General features: G+C 43.4%; 1 protein-coding gene across 6 annotated transcripts in view; it reads left to right on the forward strand.

Moving 5' to 3' along the window:
- Positions 1 to 5,704: 5,704 nt before the first annotated feature.
- Positions 5,705 to 22,587, forward strand: part of DMAP1 (DNA methyltransferase 1 associated protein 1) — a 64,009-nt gene continuing 47,126 nt past the window's right edge. The window contains exons 1-6 of one of the 6 annotated variants that reach the window (XM_060231687.1): positions 5,705 to 5,854; positions 7,063 to 7,171; positions 7,948 to 8,012; positions 10,170 to 10,279; positions 13,203 to 13,294; positions 16,031 to 16,226. In XM_060231687.1, coding sequence (XP_060087670.1) covers positions 10,178 to 10,279; positions 13,203 to 13,294; positions 16,031 to 16,226 — 390 coding nt within the window. In that variant the 5' untranslated portion in view covers positions 5,705 to 5,854; positions 7,063 to 7,171; positions 7,948 to 8,012; positions 10,170 to 10,177. Of the gene's footprint in view, positions 5,900 to 7,062; positions 7,172 to 7,931; positions 8,013 to 10,169; positions 10,280 to 13,202; positions 13,295 to 16,030; positions 16,227 to 22,587 lie in introns of those variants that run through there. The other 5 variants (XM_060231689.1, XM_060231686.1, XM_060231684.1 and 2 more) reach the window with 5 other exon arrangements.

A 22,587-nucleotide genomic window follows, 5' to 3' on the forward strand; every position in this document is an offset into this window, starting at 1 on the left:
ATCTCTCTCTTGGTCAGTCTCTGCCAGTTCACACCCCATCAACTTGAATTCTTGGCCCCAATGTGCATTACTTTGCACTTGGCCACATTAAACCTCATCTGCCACATTGACACCCACTCACCCAGCCTCAGCAGATCCCTTTGGAGTGCCTCACAATCCTCTCTGGTTCTCACCACCTTGAACAATTTAGTGTCATCTGCAAACTTGGCCACTTCACTGCTCACTCCCAACTCCAAATCAAATAAGTCTGGGAAGCAGTTAAACTGACTTTCTCCCCTCCTGCCTGTTCTTAGCCCAGAGAGATTTAAAAAAAAAAAATGCATAGTGAAGGTCCGGCTCAGTTCAAGCCTCCTGGGGTGGTGGTGATGGTGGAAATGCATTTTTTTCACAGTAACAACAAAGTCCCTTAATTGTGTGTAGCACAACCTGGACAAACTTGGATGTCTCTGATTATAGGGTTGCCAACTCTAGGTTGGGAAATATCTGGAGGTTGGTGGGGGGGTGGAGCTTGGAGAGGGCAGGATTTCGGGAAGCAAGGGACCTCAGCATGGTACAATGCCATAGTGTCTACTCTTCAAAGCAGCAATGTTCTCCAGGGGAACTGGTCCAGAGATCTCCAGGTCCCACCTGAAGTTTGATTGGAGAACTGCTAATGCCGCTTGTGAAACTGACTAGACTAACATGCTGCAATTTGACTGAACATTGGTTCCAGATATTGGAAATATCTGTGTTAGACGAAGGCTATCGAAACATGCCTTAAAACCGGAAGCGTGTCACACTGCATCTTTGCTGAAACACGATATTTTTGCTGAAGATCAATTAACCAGCAATACAATATCCTTGTTGGAATATTGGCATTATTACTGAAGAAAAATCAACAGCATAGCACTTTCAGCCGAACTGGTGTGTATGAGACCATGCAGCACCTTCTTGGATACAGTACGAATATAGAGCTTGTCTCTTTAATTGTGGACTCTTTGCGTTGTTACTTAGCAATCAGTGTTATGATTGTATGCAGTGTATTCATTTCTGTGTAGAACTAATGTGTTAGCATGTATTAGAATGTTATATATACACATAAATTTAATTGTGCATAAGCTTTGGCTTGTATAATTGTTTATTACAGTTTTCTCTAGGACCCCACCTGAGTTTGGCAGCCCTACTCATTTAACTTCCTGTGCCCTCTGTTCTGTACAAGAAAGATATATTGCTATGGAAATATAATTTCACATGTGCATTTATTATTCAGGGAGAAATCCAGGGGTAAATAGAAACCTACTCTCCATTCCAGCGATGGAATATGAGAGCATGTGTGGAAAGCTTGTGGCAAGAATGAAGTCTTACATATGATATATCTAATGACTCACCAGGTAAGAGCTACCAGGGACATCTTTTGTTTTGATACAGGCAAGAGTGGAATGACACGATCAAGGGTTCCCTCTTGTGGTTGCTATAGCCCTCTCCTGGTGAGCCTGAAGTGGCTACTGACAAGGGGACAGGTAACACCTGTCTGCTTGGGCTTTATACATTGGAGAAGACTTTAGCCTTCCTATGTTGAGAAGCAGCCAAGAAGGTAATAATCAGTGACTCCAATAAAAAATGTTACAGCTTTTACCAGCTTTACGGGGCTCTTTCCTTCAAGCTGAAATCAAAAACATTCTGCCTGAAGCTTCCTGAATTTATGCCCAAGGGAAGAATATTGTTACATGCAGGTAATAAGGATTACCAGTGATAAGCCATTAACAAATTTGAAAGGTTGGTGAACTTTGAATGGCTGATTCCAGACAGTGTAGTGGTAACCTGAACATTATTTATAACTTTTTAATATCCCCTTTCCACCTGATAAGGGTCCATGTAGTGGCAAACATTGCAACATTTAAACAATTAAAACACTGTTTAAATGATCAAATTTTAAACATACAGCACTAGAAGCAGGTCAATACCATTATAGAGGGTTTGCCAGATGAAATAAAAGGTCTCCACCTGCTAGTCAAAGACAACAGAGGGAAACAGACTCCCTTGAGAAAGAGTGCCACAACAGAAAAGGCCCTTTCTCAAGTCAACACCCATCTACTCTCAGATGATCTGGACAACTGAAGCAGAACCTCCAGAGATGACCAGGAGAAGGTGGTCCTTAAGGTATGTTGGTCCCAGGCCATACAGAGCTTGAAAGGTCAATACCAGCCCATTATATTGAACCCAGAAGCAAACTGGAAGTCAGGACATGTGGAACAAGACTAGGCTATTATGGTCCCACCCCAGTCAACACTCTGGCAATAGCATCTAAACAACCAAATTCATTGAGGAATCTCTGAAGTTGGCCAGCCACCACTCGTTTAATTGCAACATGAGCTTTCTCTCTCTCTCTCTCTCTCGGCTTAGAGACATGAGCTTTGGTGGGTTGTATAATGGTGACAGTTCAACAATGAAGGACCAGGATTTGGGAGACCCAGGTTTAAACCCCCACTTTGCCATGGAAGCTTGGTGTCATGAGCCCTGACAAGGGGGAGCTGGAAGGGTTAACAGACCTGGAAGAGTTGCCAGACAGTTCTCAGCCAAACAATCAGCAGCTGGCCCATCAATCACTCTCCCCACATGCCAGGCACCAGTGTCAGCTGTTGACAATCAATCTCCTCCAAGCTCTCCCCCTCCCATCTCAAGAGTTCGAAGCAGGCTCTGGAAAGAACTTTCAGAATGAAGACATGAGGCATGCCGATGCTTCAGATCTCTCAGCCCTGAGTTCTAGAAGAGTTGCTGCTAGGGTTGCCAATCCCCAGGTGGGGGCAGGGGATCCCACAGTTTGGAGACCCTCCCCCTGCTTCAGGGTCATCAGAAAGCAGGGGGAGGGGAGGGAAACGTCTGCTGAGAACTCTATTATTCCATATGGAGATTTATTCCCTTAGAAAATCATGGAGAATTGATCTGCGGGTATCTGGGGCTCTGGGGGGGGCTGTTTTTTGGGGTAGAGGCACCAAATTTTCAGTATAGCATCTAATACCTCTCTCCAAAATACCCCCCAGGTTTCAAAAAGATTGAACCAAGGGGTCCAATTCTATGAGCCCTAAAAGAAGGTGCCCCTATCCTTCATTATTTCCTATGGAAGGAAGGAATTGAAAAGGTGTGCTGTCCCTTTAACTGTGATGGTCAGAACTCCCTTTGGAGTTCAATTATGCTTGTCACAGCCATGATCTTGGCTCCACCCCTAATGTCTCCTGGCTCCACCCCAAAGTCTCCTGGCTCCACCCCCAAAGTCCCCAGATATTTCTTGAATTGGACTTGGCAACCCTAGTCACTGCCACCCTGGTAACTTTGTGGAAGCAACAAGTCTATTCTCGGGCTTGCATCCACACTCCTTCCTGATTCCTGATTCTGACCTGCTTGAATTCCTTGGCACCCTGATCCTTTGGCTTTTGGACACTGACTTCTGATTCTGGTTTGCGATTTTGCTTTGGTGACTTGGCTCCTGCTTGACTTCCTGGACTTTGACTTTGGACTGGACTCCCACCTGCCTGTGCCCTGAGAACGCGACAGATTGCTTCCACCCACACACTCACTCCACAAGATGAATGAGGAGGCAAGTGGAGGCTCTGGGCAGCTAGCAGCCTTGCTCACCCAGGTACAGCACCTCACCCAAATGGAGGCTCACCTGCAACAGCAGCCGCAACATCAAGCTGCCACCCTGCCCAAGTGCCCAGTGCTTCCCCCAGAAAAGTTCACTGGGAAGGTGGAGGAGTTCCCAGCATTTCTGGCACAGTGCAAACTGTAAATTGAGATACATGCCAGAGACATGACAAGACCAAGGTATGCTTCATTGTCAGCCTCTTAAATGGACAGGCAGCTAAATGGGCTACCCCCCTGCTCTTAACCTCATCGTCCCTGCTGACTAATTACTAGGGCTTCCTGGATCACATGTTGGTAGCTTTTGCTAAACCCCAGCAAGCTGCTACAGCCAATCGAAAGATCCGGACCATGAAACAGGGTAGAGACTCGGTTTCCCAGTACTCCACTGAGTTCAATCTCCTGGCCCAAGACCTGGCTTGGAACGAGGCTGCCCTCATGGACCAGTATACGGAGGGGCTGGCTGATGAAGTCCTTGATGAGCTGGCACGAGTAGACTGACCGGCCACGCTGCAAGGCTTAATCATGCTGTGTCTCCGCATTGATGGCTGCCTGGAAAGCCGCTACCAAGCGCGAAGCAGCCCTGGGACTGAGGACCCCGAGTACATGCAACTAGGGGATGCACGGCCGTGCCTCACCCCCGAGGAAAAAGCATAGCACTGCTCACAGAATCTCTGCCTGTACTGTGGAGGGATGGGGCACTTCTCCTCCAGCTGCCCTGCCATGCACACCCAGCCCAGTACCACGCCACCTCCACCAGTAAAAGACCAGCCCCAAGTCTGAGTGGACCCCCCAACTTGGGGCACCTATCCAGGTCCCCTGAACCCTATGCTACCAGCCAGGGCCCGTTCCTTGTACCAGTCACACTCGGCTTATTTCATACTGGATTGGGGGGAGTTCTCTGGAAAAAAGCACTAGTGGATCCATGTAGATTCAGCTTTCACTTTTTTCCATTTAGGACAGCTCTCTGATGTAGTTCTCATTAATATTATATGTTGGAGGAGGCACTTTCTACTGAAATAAATTTACAATTTGGCAACATAATCCAGTGGTAGTTTGTTTTCCCACATTGTGGGTAATAAGATAACAATTTTTATACTGTTTTATTGATGTTATATTGTTATTGATGTTATATTGTTATACACATACATCAAATATAGACTGAATGCCATCTGAAGCGAGAAAACATCACATACAATTAGCACTAGACCGTTTTAATTGTTCTTAACCATTTTAATTGTTTAACTTGTTTTATTGTTTAACTGTTTATTGTTTATTCTTATTCTGCTGGTTGTGAGCCACCCTGAGCTTGCTTCGCAGGAGGGCAGAATATAAATTTGAATAAATAAATAAAATAAATAAATTGTGGGGGGTGGAGGCTGAAACTGTGTGTATTGGGGCAGAGGGCAAACAGTAAGGTTGCCAGGTATTGTTGGAAAATACCTGGTGACTTTGGGGGCTGAACCTGGAGAAGGTGGGGTTTGGGGAGGGGAGGGGCCTCAGTAGGGTACAATGCCATAGAGTGCACCCTTCAAAGCAGCTGTTTTTACAGGAGAGTTGATCTATGACAGCTGGAGATCAGTTGTAAAAGTGCAAGATCTCCAGGCCCCACCTGGAGGCTGGCAACCCTAGAATAGTTGTGTTATTCTGTTATAGCAAAAATAAACAGGAATCTTTTGGTACTTTAAATACAACAGCATACGTTCTCTAGGTCTTGAGCTCACTTTGTCAGATGCATATATTTACTCTAGCACAGTTTATTATTATTATTTTGCCACAATAGGCTAACACAACTTGGGAAGGGATATTATTCAAAGTTTTATAACAAAGGTTTATAACTGCTCAGGGAAGTTATATTCCTCCCCTCCTAAATCATATTTTACCTATGTTTTTCCCCAGCTAAACAAGCAAACGAACAAACAAAAACCCCTCGGACAAATGCTTCAGCGTTCAGAAAACGAAACCCTTTAAGGGCCCCCTTCCAAACCCGGAATCACCGCACACGTATTCCAAACGGGTTGCCCTCTGTACGCTTGTTTAAAGATGCTCTAAATGCTACATAAAGCTAGGGGGCGAGCGTTATTTTGGACTTGGAGAGGCGATTCCTTTAGTACTGCAGACCGGAAGTGATCACGGGGGAATGATATTGATGGTGCTCAGCCGCGGGCTTCACCGATACCGGGCTAGTGCGTGTTGCAGGAGTATCTGTGGCGGCGTGGATGGTTTCAAAGGAGGAGTACGTAGAACAGCGAGTTGTGTTGTCTTCTAGAAGGAAAAAAAGGTTGTCCCGGGGTGGGGCGGGGCAGTACTGGTCTTTGGGAATCCTGATTGAAAGTGCTGGTAGATCTCTGGGAATTGTGGAAAATTGGGAGTCATGTTATGAAACTGAAGGCAGTTGAGGCTAATAGTTCATAGCACAATTTTAAAGGCTTTAGGAACGGAGGGGGGGGTATGTGTGTGTAAGATGTAAGCTTTCGGAAGGGGTGAGTGTGTAATATTCGGGTGAAGAGCGGAATATGGGAATTGAACATCTGAATGTAGAAAGCTGTGCTAGAAGAGCATTAGAGAACTTTGAAAGGGTGATGTGGATGTTTGCAGTGTGTTAGTGTCATTTGGGGTCTTTTTCTTGGGCTTTTTAATGTCCCAAGTCTGTATACAAATATATATTCATTTACAGTGTTCTGTTTTGAGTTCCGCTTTTTCGTGTACTAGGTCTCAGTTCTCAGAGGAACTGGCTTAAGCAAAAAGGGAACTCAGATGAGCCTACAGTAAACAAAGCTGAATTAACAATATCACTGCGGGGCTACCTTCAGTTTTGTTCTCATAGCTGCATTCAAGTGGAGTGGTCTTAGATTACTGTAAGATCAATAAGTTTTATAGGCAAATTTGAGAGTAGCTTTGAAGAGATCTGTTTATCCAGATTTGTATGCTATGAGTTTATATAAGGTGTCCTTTGCTGTGCCATCTCCTTCAGCAGCTCTTCAATGAAATAAAGTAATGATATGACACTTCAGCCCAGAATAATGAATTCCGAAGATCTTACTTAGTAATAGGAATAAAAAGTTCAATATATCATGATTAACTTCAGAAATATTTCATAACAGTGCATTCTGATGGGACATCAGCTAATCATCTTTTTGGTGATTGCCTTATTCACACACAAACCATTATAAACATTACAATAATTACAGTTTAGTAGATGATATTTTTTATCATGATGTGAAAACTAGATGATTTAGAACCTTACAATGGCTTTTAATATGTATCAGCTGAAGATGATGGTGAAGGTGAAAGAAACTGCAGTTTGTTCATGATAAGAACCTGGAAATTCTTATGTGTCTCCTTCACTTAGAATCATAGAGTTGGAAGGGACCTGTAGGGTCATCTAGTCCAACCCCCTGCACAATGCAGGAAACTCACAAACACTTCCCCCTAAATTCACAGGATCTTCATTGCTGTCAGATGGCCATCTAGCCTCTGTTTAAAAACCTCCAAGGAAGGAGAGCCCACCACCTCCCAAGGAAGCCTGTTCCACTGAGGAATCGCTCTAACGGTCAGGAAGTTCTTCCTAATGTTGAGCCGGAAACTTCTGATTGATTTTGTGCATTTCTTTGTGTAGGAAATTTTCTATCTAACTACAGCTTATTGTGATATCATATTAAGAGTGCCATTGTAAGCAAAGATCTTTGTAAGCCCATTGACTTCAACGTGACATTTGCTGCTTGATTACAAATTGGGGGGTCTTTAATCTGATTTATAGGCAAGGTAAGCACTTGAATTCAGATTTCAGGTTATAAGTCAATTGCATTAGGGTTGCCAGTCTAGAGCTGCCAGTTAAGTGCTGGCAACCGTTGGAAGATGTTGGGGATGATGAAATAGCTGTTGCAGTCTACACACATACACACTCACAGACAAATGTTTTGCACTAACTTATCAATAGAGCAGCTCCAAGAGCCTGGGAGTGCAGACCACATGGTCTGTTCCCAAAGTGGAAGAGCTGGGATCCCCATTTCACTCTTGGTGAGGTACATGTGGGAACAAGGGAGGGAGTGCCAAGGAGTTCAGAACCTTCTCTTTGCAAACCAGCTATGGTTTCCTTGTGACATCTGAATTGAGCACAGGGATTCAGTGTGGCAGAGTAAAGCAAATGCAAATAAATGACCAATATTGCAGATGGAAAAATCTCAGCCAGTCAGAAGCTGGATCAGTTCTGTCGGTAATACCACTGTGAAATTATCTTTGCTTATTCTTTTCTATGTATCCATCCTTTTCTCCTCTTTTTTTATTTGGTGCATGAATATCGTTACTAAATATTATACTTGTTCTTAGGTATACTTGATGCCTCAAGTCCCAGTGTCAGAATATTCATAAGTGGCTGTTCGTGACACCAGCAGGTAAGGGGCTATACCTGTTCAACAACTGCTAAGAGAATTGGCAAGGACATCTCCCCCGCCCCCCAGTACTTTATATGCTCACACTTGCAAAGGTTGATTTAGTTTACTTGTTTCAGCTTCAACAATTTTTACATTTGGTAATGTAAACAATTTACAGATTACATTTGGTACTCAAGTTCCACATGGGTTTAGCCAGATCAAAAGCTGGAGAAGTGGCTTTCTGTGTAATTGTGATATGTGCACAGTGGTAATTACATCACTTACTGAATGGGAGTTGTGCGGGAAGGTTGGAGGAAATCATTGTCTGTTTAAAACATGGCAATGTCTAAGCAGCAAAGCAAAATTATATGGTCTTTTGTCATATTTGAGAGAGTTCAGTTTGTGATTTGAATTCTGACAATCTTCAGCCAACCAAGCATTCTGCATTATGTCTGTACATATCTTTTAGTGTGATTTTAAAACAGGCTTTCTGTATTCTTTGGGATCCCCTCAGGCCTTTTGTTGGAGAAGGCAGCATGGTTTACCACTATCTTATTAGATCTCAGAAGCTAAGCACGGTTGGTACTTGGAAGGGAGACCACAAAATAAGGCAATGACAAACCATTTCTGCTTCTCGCTTGCCTTGAAAACCCTTTGTTTGGGTCATCATAAGTCATCTGTGACTTAATGGCACTTTTTCCATACACACACACACACACACATTCACAAGCCTTTTCATAATAACAAGCATCAGTGTGTGTGCTTTCTCATATATTTCATTGCAGTGTTTTCTTCCTAATGCTTGTTTATACCATACACTGAAAACTATTTCTTCTCTCTCTCCCACACCAGAATTGGAGCTTTTCAGAAATATCAGTGTAGACATAGTAACATGACCTTTACACATGGTAATATATTAGGGGCTGACACTGGATTCAAAGGTAGCTCTCTTGCTTTTGGAGCTCTTGCTACCAAGCTTTCGCATGAAGCCTATGTGAAATGTGCACTGAAATGTCAGAGTTCAGGCTAGATCATGCAGATGTGTTTGGGTTGTTCTTACTCTTATTTAGAGACTGAGGTTTTCAAGGAATAAGGGACTTTTTCAGCAATAATTGCGGGGAGAGATGGGACACTGGAGATCTGATGGGTTGTTCAGATTTTTTAAAAAGCCGCTTGTAGTGGCTGGAATGGGAAGCATTAGTCAAAGCAGGCAGTGAGAAATGGCAGCTCCGTCCTCTGACTATTGGAAGCATATTTGTCCCTCCAAGTTCAAACGTTTGTCAGGTACTATATGCAGAGTTATTGGAATTTTACATTTATTAAATTTCACCTGAAAAATCTTTCAAAAGCCATATACTTGATTCAGCAATTGGGTGGCAAACCTATGGACCTGGGCACCTTTGGAATTATGCCAAAATGGCCACTATAGGAGGTGGAGCCAACTATAAAATGGCTGCTGCAAGAGGTGAAATCAACTACAAAATGCCAGGGAATGAGGTCTTGCATAACTCTCATAGTAATTCTTCAACATTTCAGGCAGCAGCTCTGTTTAACAGGGTTCATTTCAAAATAAACATATTGTATAAAAATACTTAACACCCACAAAGTAGTGTGATGAAGATCTTTGTCCTATGGTGGCAAAAGTTTCTGAAGCAGCTTTAAAAAAAATCTGAACAACCCATCAAATCCTGCAGGGTAAAAGCCCATCAAAAAAAATCTGAACAACCCATCAAATCTGAACAACCAGAAATCCTGCAGGGTAAAAGCCCACCTGGTTCCATCTGCTTTGTAAAAACACTTTCAGGTGTCTGCTGAGACTGTTGTGACTGCTTGCATGTTCTAGTCTATGGAAATTTATTATTTATTATTTATTACGTAGTTTTCTATCCCGCCCTCTCTGAAAGCAGACTCAGGGTGGCTAACAGTCAATTCAAAAAGTTTACAATTATAATTTAAAAATGATAAAATAACAATTAAAATACATTTCAGTATTGATTCCTGATTAGAATATCAAATTACTGTGGAGTGAGAAGTTTGTGTTCCTTAAAAGGAGTCAAGAAAACCAGTTAACATACCAGATTAGTCTGTCTCTAGTTCAATGATGGTACATTGCTGTTAGCCAAAAGGTGTAGAACAAATTCTGTTTTTTTAACTAACTCTTCTTTTTTCTGGTCTCAGGCAACAAAATGGCCACAGGAGCAGATGTCCGGGATATATTGGAACTGGGGGGCACAGAGCCTGAGAACATAGGAACTATAAATAAAAAAGACATAATCAATTCTGATAAGGTACAGTTTGGGGGCGGTTTGAATCTTCAATAAATAGATTTCACTTTTGGTTTCCTTTTGACTGTTTCCATTCTCACCTTCCCATAAAGCTTTGGAGATATATCTGTTGATACTCTTGTAACATGATTATTTGGGAGTTACAGGGCCATCCACATCTCTATAGGATACGGAGCAGGAGGGAGGGTCTTCAGTGTTGGCTAGTGCCAGGAGGCTTAATCCTTAATATTATGAAGATGGACTATAATTATAACCTCTGGGCTTTTTAGAGAAAGATTCTTTAATAGATAGAGTATATTACCTTATAACAAACTAAATTAAATAGTAATATGGAGATGTTTGTTAAGGGGGAAGGCACTGCTTGGGGTCACCAAAAAGGGGGTGGTGGTGGAGAAAATGTGATATATGTGTATGCGTATATATGTGTGTTAACATTTAATGACAAATGATAACATACCATTACAATATATTACATTATAATAAATTGTTTTAACCAAAAATCCCGAACCTGGGTCTTTCTTTTTTCCATGGTGAGGTGAGCAAGTTCTCCTTGCTTTGCAGCTTAAGCAGAGGTGCTGGTGTGGTGGTGCTGGGGAGTAGAGGACACTGCTATTATACTTGCAAGCAGCAAAAGGATCTTACTGTTGTTTTGTATCTTGCTAGAATTTTCCTTTAAATAAGGTCTATTGTTGAGATAATGTGTTAGTTTTCCTGTACCATGAAATGGAAACAGCTTAAAATGCCAAGCTTTTGCATTCTTGCAGGTCTTTACTTTCTGAAAGAAATGTGGTAACTCAGTGAAATGTTATGAGTATATACAGCTGGGATATATTGTGTGAATGCCCTCCTTCTAGTCTGTGAACCTGAATCAAATATTAATATATTCAACTGTTCTGTACCACTTAAGTTGAATAATGATGTTGAAGTTTCCAGAACTCCCCCCCAAAGCTGTGATCACGCCAGGGATCCTCTCTTGCTGCTTTCTGTTTTACTTTGCCCCTCTATTCTTGTTGGGGAGAAAAAAGAAAGATGTTGTGAAGCAGTGTTGTCAGAAAAGTGGGAGGATGGGAGAATGAGGATGGAAGGACGACTTGCTGATACTGTAGAAGGTTGATCTGGCTGATATTATAGGAACAGTCTGCCTCAGCCAGCTGTAAGTTAAAGCCTGTACAGCCCTGTCTCATCCCCTCATGCTCAGGATATTACCATGTTTTGAAAGCCACTGGTGAAATGGCCTTTGGGAAAAATGGCCATGTAATGAACAAACTGTCTCCCCTTGGGCCAGCTAAAAAATGATGATGACTTAATAGATTTTTAAAGGAATATCTGTTACAAAAGTACACTTCTTCCTCCTTTTCAAAAAATAAGTATACTTGAATTAGCTAAAGTGAAGTCTTAATTATGGATTAATTAAATTTGATTGACTGGCCAAAGCAAAAATATCATAGAATCATAGAGTTGGGCCACCTCATCCAACCCTTGCTCAATGCAGGATCAGCCTAAAGGATCCCTGACAAGCAAGCTTTGGATTCAGCAAGAGCTCACAGGAGCACAGCTCCTGAACCTTTCTGAGGGTTCCACCTCCTCCTTCTCACCTTGCCCATTGAATAGTAGGTGCAGCTGCATAACAATCCCTGGACGAGCTTCACCACCTATTTTTCTACAAAACGACCCCTGCTGACAAGTGTTCGTCCTGCTGCTTCTTGGAGACTGCCAGTGAGGGGAAGTGCACCACCTCCCTAAGCAGCCGATTCCACTGCTGAACTACTTTATTGTAATTTTTTTTGCTAATATCTAGCAAATTTAATTTAAACCCATTATTGTGAGTCCTATTCTCTGCTGCCAACAGGAACAGCTCCCAACCGTCCTCTAAGTGACAGCCTTTCAAATACCTAAAGAGAGTAATCATTCCCCTCATTCATCTCCTTCTCTTCAGACTGAAAATTTCCCTCAGCCTTCCTTCATAGGGCTTGGTCTCCAGACAGCAGTGAAACAGGCTTCCTTGAGAAGTGGTGGGCTCTCCTTCTTTGGAGGTTTTTAAACAGAGGCCATCTGACAGTAATGCAGATCATGAGAAAGAGGGCAGGAAGGGTTGCATCAGTGCTTAGTTCTCGTGGCCCTTTCTGACATGCATAGGGAAATGCTGTTCACCACTTTGGGGTCAGGAAGCAATTTTTCTCCAGACCAGTTTTGCCAAGGATCCCAGAGGGGTTTTGAGGGTTTTTTTTTTTTGGGGGGGGGGGTTGGGGAGTTGGGCATGGAGCAGGTGTCACTGTGTGTGTGTGTGGTGGGGAAATAGCTGTGAATTTCCTGCATTGTGCAGGGTGTTGAACTGACCCTGGAGATCCCTTCCAACTCTGTGATTTTATGATTCTATACCCTTGATTGTCTTCATCACTCCCCTCTATACCTGCTCCATTCTATCCACATCCTTTTTAAAGTGAGGCCTCCAGAACTGTATACGGCACTCCCAGTGCCGCCTGACTAATGCAGTGTATAGTGGAGCTATGACATCTTGTGATCTGGATGTTATTCATCCAAATATAACTGGTACATTCTTCCCAATAGTGAACTGTTATTGTAGTAGAAGAAGAGATTGGATTTATACCCTGCCTTTCACTACCTGGAGGAGTCTCAGAGCAGCTTCCAGTCTCCTTCCCCTCCCCACAGCAAACACCCTGTGGGGTAGTTGGGGCTGAGAGGTCAGACAGAAACTGCTCTTTCTTACAGTTACAACTGGCCCAAGGTTATTCCAGCAGTTGCATGTGGAGGAGTGGGGAATCAAATCCGGCTCTCCCAGATAAGAGTTCGCACATTTAACCACTACACCAAACTGGCTGTCTACCAGAAAAACTCTGCCTTAGTGCAACACAGCTCATAGTAATGATTTTTTTTCCAGTGTCCTAATAAAGATCTTCTGTTCCAGAAAAAATCCAAAAAGTCTTCGGAGACCCTAACCTTTAAGAGGCCAGAAGGAATGCACCGGGAGGTCTATGCCCTGCTGTACTCTGATAAAAAGTAAGAGCATTAGCATAGCTTTGGTCCTGGGAAGTGGTGAGTGTTTCTGTTCATGCCTTCAGCTTTATATGTGTGAGAGTCAACACTGGTTCTTCTTTATTTAGAAGCTTTACATCCTGCTAGTCAACTGCACAGTCAACTCCCACAGAATGATGGGAGGAACAGTCAGAAAATAGCAGTTAATGAATAGCAGCTAATGAAGCTTTAAAGTGTCAGAACAAATGAAACAGTAAACAGTAAATAAAACAAAATGCAAAACAGTTTAAACAATCTAAAACAAACAAACAAAAAGTAAGATAGTTGGTGATAAAATTGTGAATAAAAGCAACAAAAAGTAATTGGCAGCAACAGTATAATTAGCAAAGTTCTCCTGAATAAAATACTGCACATGGCATACTGGAAGGTGCAGAAAAGTGAAGGAGAAGGAAGTTCCAAAATCTGGAAGCTATGGCTGAAACAAATCCTGTCCCAGGTACTCACTAATTTGACCTCTATGCTGGTGACTCTCAAGTTACAGTCCTTCAAGTACCTTTGATCCCATTTAGGGTTTTAAAGGACATCAGCAGCTCTGTGAGACCGGTCTGGGAACAAATTGGTTACAAGTGAAGCTGAAATATTACATATATGATATGCATTTCATACTTGGGTCCTAATTATGACCCTTTCAACCACATTCTGAACCAGCTGAAATTTCCAGACCTTTTAAAAATTCAAGCTAGTATGGAACACATTCTGAAAATCTAACCGGGTATAACCAAAAAATGCGGAAAAGTGCCCAGGTCCTTTCTGTCTAAAAATGGCTGCAGCTGATAAAGCAACCTAAACCGGTAAAAAGCACTCCTTGCCAGTTCTGCAATCTTTTTCCGCAGCAGCAGCAGCACCAGATCTAGGGTCCCCCTCCAAACCTGATCCTTCTGATCCCATTAAGAACTGGTTATATATCTAATTACAGGTGAGTTTCCCCCTCATCTACAGTACATCTCTCCTGCATTAAGTTTCAATTTCGTTTGCTCCTATATCCGTTTACTGAGTTCTTAAAGGGCTTCCTGTGACTTTTAGAGCATTTTCCTTAGCTTAAGACCCTTCCCGCTAGCTCTGACTCTATGTAATGAAAGTGCTGCTTGAATGTTTCTGATTTCCATGATCCAGATGTCTGAGGCATTTCTAAAATATAATGCTTCTGAAATTTTTGAAGGCATAGGAAACATGTGGGAAAACTAAAATTTTATAGAGGTTTTTTTTGTTTGTATGCAACAATTTCTTACAAAATCTAAATATATTTCTCTACTGTTTGAGTGTAAATGTATGTAGATTTGTAAATAGAATAGTAGTCATCAATTATATTTTGTGAAATTTAAGATTTCTAGTGCCTTAAGCTGCTACACCCTAAAATGCCTAAACATATCTTAAATTTTGTGAGTTGGGAAAATAAGAATAAAAGTTGAAAGCTAAAACCATCAACATTGTAGTAAACAAACTGAGGCTTTTATTCTATGGTCTTGCAGCCTGGAGCCAGACAACATGCAACTTGTTTAACATTCCCAAGGAAGCTTTGGGGTTACGCTTCTCAAACAGCAGGCTACCTTTACTTCCAGCACAGATCAGTAGGGTTGCAACACTGTAATATCAAAATATAAAATAAAGTTAAAAGTGTTGTGCCACACTGCTCAGTTCACAGATTTTTCAGGAAAGATGGGAGGAACAGTCAGGAATCTGTTTGCAAAACTTTTCTGAAATTTGATGGGTGTTTTGCATTTCAGCATAAATAATAGTGATTTTTGCTGATCTGTCATGTAAAGTGAAGATGGTTTGCATTAAGTAAAGCATTCCCAACTTCAGTGTTGTAACTTCTAAACTGTTGCCTTCTTTGGTTTTTTAATCTTGGGGACTGAGTGAGAGAGTCAGTGTGTTTCACTGATAGTTTCTGTCCTTTAGGCCTGTAGCGCTAGGGCTTATGTTTTCGTTGTTTGCCTAAGTCCATGCAGGAGCTCTGCTTAAAATCAAGGAGTGGTAACAGCCAGCTCCACAGCATTAATCCTTGGCTGCTAATTAGTGGTTCTTCTGGATGGTAAAAGGAGGAGAATTTTCTTCCTTGTTGAGCTTGCTTGCTAAGGTAAGGGGCTTGCAGCTTGAATATGAGCTTGCTTGCTTAGCATTAAAAGTTTTTTTTTTATTTTTCTTTGCATTGTGCGTGGTGGAATGCCTGTGTACCCAGAATAATTCTTATTTGAACTTTTGTTCTGGTGTTTGTGTCAGTGGCTTGCAGAAGGGACCAGTTGCTCTTTGGCCTTATCCAAGAGTGCTCCTGAAGGAGTGTATGAATGCCCTGAGTATCTCCTTGCTCATTTGGGGATTATTGACCCTATTAAGGGAACCGAGTGGACTGGGCCTTGGAACTTGAATACCCAGTCTGGTGGCAGTTTATGTGGGGGAAGGTAGTAGAACTCTGCCTCCCTCTTTGGAATAAACTCTAAAGGGCCCTGTTAGTAGGTTCCCAAGACTGGGAGCTGGGCTAGAGGGGCCTACAGGGCCTCTCTGGGCTGAGTTCACATATGAAACCTATGTTTGTCTGAAGGTTGATTTTGAACTACGTGTATAACCTAGGGATCCAGAGCATGCAAGATCAAATTATCAGAAGCCTTCAGTCTTCCTCAGATGATGGAATTGACCGTGAATATGTGAAGTGAGCCTCATGTCAGAAGCAGCTTCATCTGTTCATGTCTTATATCTTTTCAGGGATGCACCTCCTTTGCTGCCTAGTGATACGACGCAGGGCTACCGCACAGTCAAGGCAAAGCTGGGCTCCAAGAAAGTGCGGCCTTGGAAGTGGATGCCCTTCACCAACCCTGCTCGGAAGGATGGAGCCATGTTCTACCACTGGAGGAGGGCAGCGGAAGAGGGCAAGGACTACCCCTTTGCCAGATTTAACAAAGTATGGAGGCTTGAGGAGGGCTTAGATAAATTTTCATTTAAGTATATCAAAACATCTTCCCCAGATACCATTTTTCTGCTGTTTACTATCTCTAGACTAATTTACATATAAACCTTCAATGTAAAAAACTGTATTTCTGAAATCACAGATACTATACCAAAATGTATTCCAGAAATACAAAGTTACTTTATATATCTCTAGCACTCTTGCCCCATATAAAAGCCTGGCTAGGAAAGGCATCTGAGAAAGATGGAAAGACTCCCAAGTCATAATTCAACCTCCATACCTACTTCTCACCTGGAAGCTGCCAAATCTGCACACTGTTTTCTGGACAGTTAAGGAACTGTGTGTGGTGGGGATGCTCCGAGAGGATTCAGACTTCAGTTCTGTATGGCTTGTAAAGCTGGATCTGGAATTCTTTCCAGTGGAATTTGCATCCTTAGTGCAGCTTTGAACATTATTAGAAGTGCCAGCAACTGAACCTAATGTTGCACTTTTGCTTTCAAGGCTTCCAGTGCAGCATCTAGAGGGGATGAGGCACACATGGTTCCAATACACTTAAAACTAGCACATCTTCCTTTTGAAACTTCCCCTTTGGTTGTTACTCTGAAAGCTCAAAAAGGGAAAGTGCAGAGCATATGCATAACCATCTAGCAGCACTTCAGTGTCTACTGATGTGACCAGTGTTCCTTCTAACGTGAGTTAGTGTAAGTTAGCTCATAATTTTATAGCCTCCAGCTCACACATTTTTGTCTCAGCTCAGGAAAAATGGCCCTAGAGCAAATTAATTTATACAGTAGCTCACAACTTTAATGCCAGTAATTCACAAAGTAGAATTTTTGCTCACAAGACTTCACAGCTTAGGGGGAACATTGGATATGACCCTTTTATGCTGAGGGGCTGGCATAGAATTGCAGATAAAATTCGTGGAAGGAGCTTGTGGCTTTGGCACTTGGGAGTGCCAGATGTCTCAGCATTGTAGGCAAGTGATGGAGAGCACAGAGGTCAGCTAGGTTTTTCGTCTCTTACTGTGCCTTGGAATCTTGGGGTTGTCTGCTGGGGATTCCGGTGCTTCTGGGGAGGGGAAAGTACAGTGGTGGGAACAGGCATTTATATAAAGGAAGGAAGTCAAGATGCCAGAACGCTCGACCTCCTTCCAGCCTGTGTTCCATCCCAACAGCTGCAAGCAGTGAGGCCAAGTTGGAACATCCGCCTCCGACATTGGTGTTGTGCAGTGCCAGGTCCATTAATAATAAGACCTCTGTCTTGCGGGATTTCTTGCTAGAGCAGAATATGGACCTGGCTTGTGTGACTGAGACCTGGGTGCGAGATGGGGAGCCAGTTGTTCTCTCCCAGGTAGCTCCCCCTGGGTTCTCAGCCCTTCACCAATCACGGACTAGCAGACGGGGGGGAGGGGGAGGAGTAGCGATATTCATCCAGGAGGCTTACTCCTTCCAGGCATTCCTGGCTCCAAAGATCACTGGTGTTGAATGTGCCAGCATGGTGGTTGAGGTGCAGGAGAGTTTGGCTATTCGGCTGGTGTACCGACCACCCTTTGCACCGGCCAGTGCCCTGCCAGCCCTTATGGAGGCCATAGCAGGCTGGGCATTGAAGCACCCTAGACTTTTGGTCCTGGGTGACTTCAATGTCCATGCCGATGACGTTGGCTCCACATTGGCATCGGACCTGGTATCATCCATGGTGGCACTGGGACTCTCTCAATATGTAACAACTCCCACTCATCAGGCTGGGCACACTCTGGATTTGATCTTTGCAGCGGGAATGACAGTGGACTATATTACTGCTGATGCAGTGCCATGGTCGGACCACTATTCCCTGAAGGCTCATTTGGATATTCCGCTCCAACCCTGTGTGGGCAGCGAGCATATTTTAACTTGCCTGCGGAGCCAAATGGACCCTATGCGGTTCTAGATGGTTCTCCAGGATCCTTGGCTCCCTGGCAATTCTCTAGATGAGCTAGTGGAGACCTGGCATAACAGGCTCACCACAGCCATTGATGAGATCACTCCCAGGCGTCCTCTGCATCCCCATACAAAGCTGGCGCCCTGGTACACGCCAGGGCTGCAGCAGATGAAACAGAGGCTCAGACGGCTAGAGAGGCAGTAGTGGCAAGCCCGTGATGAATTTATTTATTTTTCGTATTTATATCCCGCCCTCCCCGCCGAGGCAGGCTCAGGGCAGCTAACAATATTTCAACATCAACAATAAGATAATAAAACAGTTACAATAATCTATTATCAGTTAAATAATTAAAACAGTTTAAGATTATTTTTTTATTTTAATTTTTTTATTAAAAACATACATAGCACACAACAAACAAAACAAACAAAAGGAAATAAACATTCAAATTTCTTATTCTAAACATCTAATGGAGCAAAAGGACTAAAACATATATATTACCTTATCAATTCAAAACCCAATTTCTTTGCCCATTCATACAACGGATTCCAGGTTTCCTTGCATTCCTCTACATTCCCTCCTCTCAGCCTATTGGTTAACAAATCCATTTCAGCTGCTTCGAGCAGTTTCAACATGAATTCCTCCCTATTTGGTATTTGAGACGACTTCCAGTATTTGGCATACACTATTCTCGCTACTGTAACAATATGAAGCAGTAACTTTTTCGCTGCTTTGGACATCGACATTCTGCATACATTTAATAAATATAGTTCCAGTACATGCGATATTTGCATCTTTAATATCTTTTGAATCCAGAGAGAAATCTGCACCCAATATTTTTTTGCCAGTTCGCATTTCCACCATATGTGGTATAACGTTCTTTTGACTTTACCACATTTCCAACATTTATCAGAAGTGTTTGGGAAAGCTCTAGAAAGCTTTTCGGGAGTATAATACCAACGGTATGCCATCTTGTATCAACTTTCTTTAAAGGGAGAGGATTTAGTCAATTTTAAATTTTCCTTCCATATTTTCTCCCATTCAGTTAATTCAATATTATAACCAAATTCCTGCAGCCATTTAATCCAGCTCTCCTTCACACCTTCATCCTGTATTTTCAATCCTAATAACCAACAATAAATTTTAGAGATCAATTTTCGATCTGAACCCACTATGATAAGATCAAATTCATTTAAGTTTTTAGCGAAGCCTACCCCCTTATCCACTTTATACCTTGATTTAATTTGCATTTGAAGCCACCAATCTCTTTTAAAATTTTCGTCAATCTTCAAATCATTTTTAATATCTAGTAAATATTCATAAGTCTGATTCTCTTCCCAACAAAAGAGGTGGGTTGCACAGATGCTTCTATAGGGGAAATCCATTTGGGAGTGTATCTATATACTTGGTTTTTAACTTCCAACCATGTCTTGAACAGAGATTTCCTTACCTCATGTCTAAGAAAAATGCTTCCTTTTTTAGGTGCCTCATACCAAATATATGAGTGCCACCCCCTTGTCAGGTCAGCACCTTCCAACATTAGAAGTCTTTTATTTTTTAACAACAGCCAGTCTTTAATCCAGGACAAGATTATTAATACAATTTTAAAACGACAGTTTTGGTGCTAAAATTTATACAATACATTGAATGGTATTGGGCATCTATGTACTTTGGCTCTAGTACCACCCCCAAGCTTCTGATTTTGGGTGCCGATATCAGAGGTGCCCCATCAAAAGCTGGTAGAGGGATTTCCCTTCCCAGGCCACCATGACTCAGACAAAGGACTTCTGTCTTCGTCGGATAATTTTACCCCAAAAGGGTAAATTCAAGACCAGCTGATAGTGTGCCAATTCAGCCGAGTCTAATGTTGGTTTTTTCAAGAGGGGATGGACTATCGCCTCTTTGAGAGGCCTTGGAAAAAGCCCCTCCAGGAGGGATCTATTTACAATGTCCTGCACAGGATATTGAAGCTCCATCTGGCATGCTTTAATCAGCCAGGATGGGCAAGGGTCCAAATCGCATGTTGTTGGGTGTGCAGTTGCGAGGATTTTGTCAACTTCCTCCAAGCTGAGTGTTGTAAAACTGTCTAGAACCGGTCCGGAAAACAGGCACAGAGCCTCGAGTTCACATACTGTTTCAATTGTGGCAGGGAGGTCGCGGCGCAGCAACGAGACTTTATCTACAAAAAATGTTGCAAAAGCCTCACAGCCAATCTCCAATTCCCTACGATTTGGTCTGCCTTGTGGCAGAGTTGTAAGAGTCTGAATAATACTAAATAATTGGGCCGGGCGTGAATTTGCGGATGCAATCTTGGCCGCAAAGTAAACTTTCTTTGTGACTTTGACTGCCATCTCATAGGATCTCATATACTCTCTATAAGATGTTCTGGTTGCTTCATCATGAGTCCACTGCCACTGCCTCTCTAGTCGTCTGAGCCTCCGTTTCATCAATAGCAAATCCATGTTGTACCACGGTGCCATCTTTGAACGGGGGTGCAGAGGGCGCTGAGGAGCGATTTCATCAATGGCCATGGTGAGCTGATTTTGCCATAACTCGACCATGTCATCGTGCGAGGCGCCAGGGGGCCAGGGATCCAGCAGTTCCCTCTGGAACTGTATTGGCTCCATTAGGTTCTGTGGGCGAGCTAAAATACGCTCGTCGCCTAAATGGGGTTTGGGGTGGTACATCCATACGGGCCTTCAGGACGTAGTGGTCCGACCATGGCACTGCGTCCGCAGTAATTTGGGTCACTGTAACTCCCAACGCAAAGATCAAATCCAGCATGTGCCCGGCCTGATGTGTGGGTGTAGTTACAAATTGAAAGAGTCCTAGCGTAGCCATGGATGACACAAGGTCCGTTGCCTGATTAGCGTTCGCTTCATCGGCATGGACGTTGAAATCACCCAGGATTAAAAGCCTTGGGTGTTCCAATGCCCAGCCTGTTGCGGCTTCCATCAGGGACGATAAGGCATTGGTTGGTGCATTAAGCGATCAGTACACCAGCCAGATCGCCAAACCCTCTCCTACATCCCACTTCAGACCCACACATTCAATGCCGTCGATCTCTGGAGCCGGGAGAGCCTGGAAGGAGTAAGCCTCCCGTATGAATAGTGCCACTTCTCCCCCCCTGCCCGCTAATCCGTGGCTGGTGAAAGACTGAGTACCCTGGGGGGGGGCCACTTGGGAGAGAGCTACCGTCTCCCCATCACATTCCCAGGTCTCAGTCACGCATGCCAGGTCCATATTCTGTTCACTCAGGAACTCCTGGAGGATTGAGGTCTTATTGTTTATGGACCTGGCATTGCATTAAACACTTTCTATGCCCGGTTCGAAGTGGATCGAAAGGAAGCGGAATTACTAGTAACATCTCCGCTGGGGACCGAGCAAGGTGCTCCTTTCGTTGTGAGGGAGCACGATGTTAGGTGTATAATGAAAGCAGTAAATTCTAGAAAGGCTGCAGGTCCCGATAATATCCCTGGTTGTGTAGTAAAGGAAAGCAACCTTTCGCGCTGTATGTAGCAACCTCCAGTGCAAGCTTCGAGACATTCAGAACGAGTGGTGGACCAAGCTTGCTGAGAGAACCCAGCTGTGTGCAGACACTGGTGATTTAAGAGGGTTCTACGAAGCCCTGAAGGCAGTATATGGTCCATCATATCAGACTCAAAGTCCCTTGCGTAGTGCAGACGGCCAAGTGCTCCTCACAGACAAGGCATCCATATTGAACCGGTGGTCGGAGTATTTTCAGGTTCTCTTCAGTGCCAACCGCATAGTTCAAGATTCAGCAATTCACCTCACCCCACTTCAACCAGTGAAAACAGAGTTGGATGAGATCCCCACCCTAGAAGAGACTGTTAAAGCCATCAAGCAACTGAAAAGTGGCAAGGCAGCAGGAGTTGATGGAATTCCACCAGAGATCTGGAAGCATGGGGGCACAGTACTACGTAGCTCACTTCACAAAGTACTTGTCACCTGCTGGGAACAAGGCAATTTACCACAGGACTTTCGCGATGCAATCATCATCACCCTATACAAGAACAAAGGGGAAAAGTCAGACTGCTCCAACTACTGGGGGATAACCCTGCTCTCCATCGCAGGCAAAATCCTTGCCAGAATACTCCTGAACAGACTGGTGCCCGCCATTGCAGAAGAACTCCTCCCAGAGAGCCAGTGCGGCTTCAGAGCTAACAGGAGCACCACCGACATGGTATTTGTTCTCAGGCAGCTCCAAAAGAAATGCAGGGAACAAAACAAGGCTCTGTATGTGACTTTTGTCGACCTTACCAAAGCTTTCGATACCGTTAGCAGGAAAGGCCTGTGGCAAATCTTGGAACGCTTAGGATGTCCCCCAAGGTTCCTCAGCATGATCATCCAGCTACACGAAGACCAACGAGGCCAAGTCAGACACTGCAACGACCTCTCGGAGACCTTCCCAATAGGCACA

The sequence above is a fragment of the Heteronotia binoei genome, chromosome 2 (genome assembly GCF_032191835.1).
Source record: "Heteronotia binoei isolate CCM8104 ecotype False Entrance Well chromosome 2, APGP_CSIRO_Hbin_v1, whole genome shotgun sequence".
NCBI classification, from domain to species: domain Eukaryota; kingdom Metazoa; phylum Chordata; class Lepidosauria; order Squamata; family Gekkonidae; genus Heteronotia; species Heteronotia binoei.